Raw genomic sequence first — 6,550 nt, 5'->3', positions numbered from 1 at the left:
AAATTAAAATAAGCTAGGAAAATGTGCAAGGAAAGGTTTCACAATAGCCACTTAGAAGTTATTAATAATTCCCGTTCCGAAGAAAGCACGGAGCGAAAAATAAAAATAAGTTCTATTCGCAAAGTTTTATATGGGCAAGTTCACCAAGTGATGGAACAGTCTGCTGCACCGATTACATATTCCTGCACCGGAGCGAGAATTTATAGATGCTGGAACATCTTGTTATACAGAGAGAACTTTACAGAGGGCAACCTAAACATAATTACACATCAGTGAACCTTGATCATACGTATCACTGTTTTAATTTTAAGGTTTCTGCCTTTGGTCCTGTGTTGGTACAAAACCATGGGATAAAGATGATTTTCTGCACATTCATTGCCCCCCCCCCCCCCCCCCGGCCCCGTCGCTCTCACTTCTGCCAGGCATTATCTCACCAGCTTAAACAGGATTGGCACTTTTCACCTCCCACTGCCATAGCTCTTGGGATTGGCAGTCCAGGTTCCCACATTTCTATTATAAATCGATGCCTTTCTTTGTCAAAAACCACAAGGAGTAGTTTTCGTGGATAGTAGGGATCACCAGCATGGTCTGGTCTGTTTCTGAATCCTTGCAATTCTCAGAGAGCTCAAGGGAGAGCTCTTTCTTATTTTATTTTTTCTATTTCCCACAAATACATATAACCTGGTACCAAGATTACAGTGACTTTTCTCTAATTCACTGAAGAGTTTAGGACCTGGCTACTAAGAGGTTAAATTATATGTGTGTGTGTGTGTGTGTGTGTGTGTGTATGTATTTGCTATTAAAGTTTATCGGACTTTTCATGATCTTAAGACTCAATGTTTGATGAGTCCATATGTAAGTTTGGGGCTGGAAAATTTCTTTTGATTTAAATGTCAACTTATCCAGACAAAATAGGAAAGTGAAGCCTCACCAGGTACTTGACTGTACTTCAGATGAAACCATAATTTAAAATAAAGGGGGACAAAACCCCTACCAAATTGCAACTTACATACTCATGCTTGGGTAAGGGAGGATAGAAATGGACTACATTTGTTTCTAGGGGATAGTAGAGTGAAATTTCATCCTGAAATTGATTTTTACGTTCTCCAAAATATGTCTTTAAGTATTTATCTTTGTATTTTAAAATAACTTTTGCCACCTTCTGCCCTTCCACCTCCCCCCACCCCCAGAAGGGTTAGACCTAGCAGCTTATTAGACAGAGAAGCTTTTTCTGAAACTGCTACTGTTCCTGCAACCTTCTCTGATCTCTAAAACATCTACATTAACCTCTCAGAAGCAGAAGCTCACCTTATCTTTAGAATATCTCACTGCAAAAAAAAAAAAAAAAAAAAATGGAGGGGGAATCAATCAGTCTTGACTTTCTTGACTTTCCTTGGTAGAAAAGATTTTGCGCATGTTAAATCTCAGTAAAAGCCCAAACTTTATACTTTTCACTTGGGTTTCTTTACGGTACTGTCATGAAAGCAAAAGCTTGTTTAAAAATACAAAGAGAAACTTATTTTGGAGAATGTAGAATTAATCCCAGGATGTAATTTCACTCTACTTTCTTAGGAACTAAGTTTGTGAAAACTATCCTAGCCATTGAGAGTGTCATAATTTGGGGTGTGAAATTTAAAATCTTCACATTTTCTTTTACCTGTTACCTACCCACCCAGAACGTCCACCGAAATAGTCTGTTTAATTACCCAAGAGAAACATATTGACGTAAAGGCTCTTTTATGAATTTTTGCTTAACCACGAAAGCGTTTTGCGTTCTAAACAGCCACTGGAGAAATTTGCACACTCCATAGGCTGGGATTTTTCTATGGGAAAACAAAAACCAGCAGTGGATGCCACTTACCAAATTCCAAGTAGGCAATGATGGTTCCAGGAGGTGTCTTCTTTTCTGTTTCTGTGCAAGGCTGTAGGTGTGTTACCTGCCTGACTCAATCACTTTTTTTTTTTTTTAAGAAGATACACAATCCCAAATATTATTTCTTAAGTCAAGTGTGGCAGATGGGATCCTGAAAACACCTACAAGTAGTCTAGAATACTCTGAATCTGACTGTGAAAATTCAGGGCAAGTCTGCAGCTCTCAGTAGGTGCACGCCTTATTTGGTCGAGAGGCATTTTGCTATGCTATTGAGTCATGAAAAGCTATTAAAAGAGCTCTATGGGAAATCCAGCCTATACTTTGAACAAAACAAACTGTCTTTTCCATTATCACTGACCCCTTAAAGACACACGGTACATGATCTTTTTTTGTGCTTCATTGGTATTTATTGCACATGGACCAATTCCTCACATAGTAGTTAGTTGCACCAGAGTATAAATACTTGGCAAAACACACAGAGGAAAGAGTATTTACACACAAGTGCTAAATTTTACCAGCAGATTCATGTGGGCCCTCGGACATAAAAAAATAATAAAAATATCCTTAAGATAATTATATTTATAATAATGGATACAGTTACAGTACCATGATAAAAGAGTATAAAAAGGTGTTTTTTCCCAATAAATCACTAGCTCAATAACATAATAGACAACAGAAGTAGAGTTTGAACTTTATTTTAGTTTTTAAGATCTGCCCCCACCCCACCCCGCCCCTGCTAAAAAATATTTCTTTTTGTGCAAGTAACATCTTCTGTGGGTTTTACAAATCCTAATACTGTGCAAAAATGCCACTTCGAATCATGCCTTTGTTTTGTTTTTACCCGCATGTGCAGTAATCTGAATTATTTCCTTTTTTTTTTTTCTGTCCTGTCTTCAATGGACAGAGTCACATGTCACAGAGGCTCAGCGCCTAGTCCTCCCAACTAATATTGATACATAAATAAGCTGTTTAATGTAAACAAGTCTCTCTATCTTGCTGTGCAACGTGCACAGTGTGAGGTAGGAACCCCTCAGCCTGACCACGGAGGTGCTCGGGGACAGCCGGCTTGCCCTGCAAAAGGAAAGCAAGGTGAGGCTTGTTCCAAGAATAGCTTACAATTTCCTGAAACTTTGCCTGTATCCTTTCCCTCTGCTTTAAGAACAGGAGAAATCATGGCTCCGGACTTAAAATGAAATTTCTCTGCAAAGCAAACATGTCCTGACACACTGTCCCTCCTTGCTCTCCGGTTGACTGCTCCCGTCCCCGGGAACGGAATGGAAGCCAAGTTGAGACACCTTTTTAAAAACTCTCCTAATGCTTCTCCCATCCCTTCCCTAGTCTTCGCAGAAAGTGTTAAAAACCACCTGGGGGAATAAAAATCTAAAGATGCATCACACGCACACACAAAAGGAGGACGGACCACAAACAGAGAAAAGAACTCAAGAAAAATGAGCAAGCCACTCTCCCACCCTCCCCAAACTTTCCTTTCTGTGCAACGGTCCGCGGCTTTTCTGTTTGCCTTAGATGATGCAGACGAGGTTTGCGAGTTCACCTGCTTTCGGTCTCGAGTAAACACAGATCTCCTCATCCCCCGGGAAGCCTTTCGGGGCGCCGGGTTCTCTTCTCTCGGCGCAGAGCCTGCATCCCCGCTGGGGAGGTGGGGAGGGAGCGCTGGGCCCTACACCTTGGATTCCGAGGCGCGGCCCGCGGGGCTCGGCTCGTCCAGGCTCGAGTCGCTGTCAGCTGCCGCCCCGCCGTTACATCCGGCCCAGGGCTCCAGCAGGGGCGCCGGCGGCGCGGCCCCGACGTCGTCTTCGTCGTCGTCGTCGTCCGAGGCGGCCCCGGGCGACGGCGGCGGCCGGGCCACCGCCAGGCAGCCAGAGGCGCGCGGCCCATCCCCGGCGGCCGCGCAGCTCCCGCGGGCGACCCGGCGCGCGCAGCAGAGCAGGCGCTGGAAGGCCTTGCGGAAGTCAGGGCTGCGGCAGTAGATGATGGGGTTGAAGGCCGAGTTGGCGTAGCCCAGCCAGTTGAAGAAGACGAAGAGGCGGTCGGGCACCAGGTCGCGGTGGAAGGCCTTCACCACGTTGGCCAGGAAGAAGGGCAGCCAGCAGAGCGTGAACACGCCCATGATGATGCCCAGCGTCTTGAGCGCCTTCTGCTCTCGCAGGGCCACGAGGCGCGAGGGCCGCCTCTTGCTGGTGCGCCCGTTGGCTACCGGGGCTGCGGCAGCGGCGGCAGGGAGCGGGGACCCGGGCGAGGGCGCGGGCGAGGGCGGCCGCGCGGGGCTGCCGAGAAAGCGGCGCTCGCAGCTGTCGATCTTCTTCACCTGCTTCTGGGCCTCGCGGAACACCCGCAGGTACACGAAGGCCATGATGCACAAGGGCACGTAGAAGGAGACCACGGACGAGGCGATGGCGTAGGCCCTGTTGGTGACGAAATCGCAGCACTTGGGGTCGTTGTAGCAGCGGCGTGCCTCGGCACCCTTGTCCCGCCACCAGTGCATGAGGATGGGCAGGAAGGACACCAGGGCCGAGATGGCCCACACGGTGCACACGAGGGCCCGTGCCCGCGCGCGGGTCAGCAGGCTCTGGTAGCGAAAGGGCGACGTGATGGCGAGGTAGCGGTCCAGGGCGATGACACACAGGGTCTCGATACTGGCCGTCACGCACAGTACGTCCACCGACGTCCAGAGCTCGCAGAAGAAGGAGCCGTACTCCCAGCGGCCCCACACCACGATGGTGGCCCCGAATGGCACCACCAGCAGCCCCATGACCAGGTCGGCGCTGGCCAGGGACATGATGAAGAGGTTGGTGAGCGTCTGCAGCCTCGGCGTCTTGGCGATGGCCACGATCACCAGCACGTTGCCCGCCACGATGAGCAGCACGATGAGCGCCATCAGGAGGCCCATGCCAGCCGTCCACTGCTGCGACAGCTGCACGGATCCCTCGCTGGCTGGGGTCAGCAGCGAGGCGGGAGGGGACGCAGGCACCAGCAGCCGCGCCGCGGTGGCCGCGCCGTCGGGGAGCGGCGCGGCGGATGACAGGTTGCAGGGCTCGGAGGCACCCAGGGCGAGCGCCCCCGCGCCCATACCGAGCTGCGGAGGCCGGGGGCGGGGGGTGTGGCGGAGTTGGGCCGCGGTCGGGGAACCCCCCCAGAGGCCCGGGCGGCGGGGCGCGACGAGGGAGGTCGCGGCCAGGTCAGGGCAGCCGCGGCGCGGGGCCGCAGGCATGGGCGCAGGGCGCCTTCCCCGCCAGAGCTGTGCGCTGTCGCCGCCGCCGCCGCCGCCGCTGCTGCTGGAGCCGCTGTCGCTGCTGGAACAGCTGCCGGGACCTCAGCATGTTTCTGAGCGCGCGGAACCCGCAGCCCCGGCACCCAGCACCCACCCCACCCCGCTCCCACTCCCACTCCCTGGAGCCAACCCCCGGGGCCTCGCGTCAGGCTATTGCAGCCAATCCGAGCGAAGGCACGCCCCGATCTGGTTCTCCCCCCCGCGCAACTCCCCGCACCCCCTCCCCGCCCCCGGCGGTTCAGCAGCTCTGGGGAGTCCGGAGGAGATCGCCCAGCGAGCGCCGCCTCGGCCCGCGGGTTCCTGCGCTCGCGCCCCTCCCTGAGCTCGCTAGTGCCAGCGCCCAGTTCCCCTCGGCCCCCTACTGCGCCTGGTTCCCACCCTGTCCTCTTCCACAGCCCCCAATCTCTCCTTTCCTGCGCCTCCGGCGTTTGGCTCCCTCTTGCGCCCCAGCTTAAGTAGCCACCCCTTTACCTCCAGTGCCCAGTTTCCCCGCAGAGCAGAGCGCGCGTTTCCTTTAGCGGGGTGGGGACCTTGGTGTTCTCCAAGCGCCAGAGCGCCTTGCACCGTCTGCCTGCTGGGGTTGAAGGAGTCTGCTGCAAGATTGTTTCTCCTGTTGGGCTGCCTAGTAGGCTGTGTGTAAAATCCTTCCCCCGTCAGAAGGGGACCCAGCCAGCCTGCGCCCTGCCAGCTCGGGGGATCAGAGGCGGGTGTTAGCGGTTAGAGGAAACTTTCCAGCAAGCGCCTTGCTAGAGCAAACCGCGCATCTGTCAGGGACGCTCTCTGGGAGCTATTTTTTGCAAGAAGCTTCTGTTGTTCCAGTGCAGCAGATGCGGGAAGGATGGGGACGTTTGTGCATCTGACAGCTAATGCTGAAGACCGGTTGGAAAAACACACTTCTCAGTCCCAGCTGATGGTTGTGTGAGTGTGACGCAACAGTGTGTCGATAATGTGGAGAGCGAGGCTTAAGGAAACACGAATGTTAAGGTAAAGTAAATGACACTGTCACCCAGAAAGAACACATTTAATTACATTTCAGACTTTTCACCTTCAGTAATAACACTTGGATGTGGTGTTTTATTATTCACATGATTTTATCATTTGAGCTGAGTCGATGCAAACAAAAACGTACGTTCGTTTTGGTTGACATAATGAGTTGAGATTTATTTCTGGGTCTGCTGGGTTGTTTTCTCCTTTGCCCAAGTTCCCAGATTCTGAGAACTCTAGGATTAGTTTCCCAGGGATGAGAGAAGAACACATGTAAATACTCAAGAAGATTACAATCTAATAGCATTTAAAGTTATATCAGAGGATTTTGAGTTGGCAAGTGAATGGGTTTAAAATTTGTCAGTCTTTCGCCTAGCAGGCAGTGTGATTAAATGTGGGGACCC

General features: G+C 51.5%; 1 protein-coding gene across 1 annotated transcript; it reads right to left on the bottom strand.

Moving 5' to 3' along the window:
- Window positions 1–2,723: 2,723 nt before the first annotated feature.
- ADRB1 (adrenoceptor beta 1) lies at window positions 2,724–5,235 on the bottom strand. The gene has a single exon (XM_047761659.1). The coding sequence runs from the start codon at window positions 5,100–5,102 to the stop codon at window positions 3,552–3,554; it is 1,551 nt and encodes a 516-aa protein (XP_047617615.1). The 5' UTR covers window positions 5,103–5,235; the 3' UTR covers window positions 2,724–3,551.
- Window positions 5,236–6,550: the final 1,315 nt, after the last annotated feature.

This window comes from Phacochoerus africanus, chromosome 15 (genome assembly GCF_016906955.1).
Source record: "Phacochoerus africanus isolate WHEZ1 chromosome 15, ROS_Pafr_v1, whole genome shotgun sequence".
NCBI classification, from domain to species: Eukaryota; Metazoa; Chordata; class Mammalia; order Artiodactyla; family Suidae; genus Phacochoerus; species Phacochoerus africanus.
Note: the sequence above shows the minus strand (reverse complement) of the source record. Positions and strands in the feature narration are given on the sequence as shown.

Excerpts from the sequence above, each read along its gene's own strand:
- ADRB1 (XM_047761659.1), bottom strand. The coding sequence starts at position 5,102 with ATGCCTGCGGCCCCGCGCCGCGGCTGCCCTGACCTGGCCGCGACCTCC.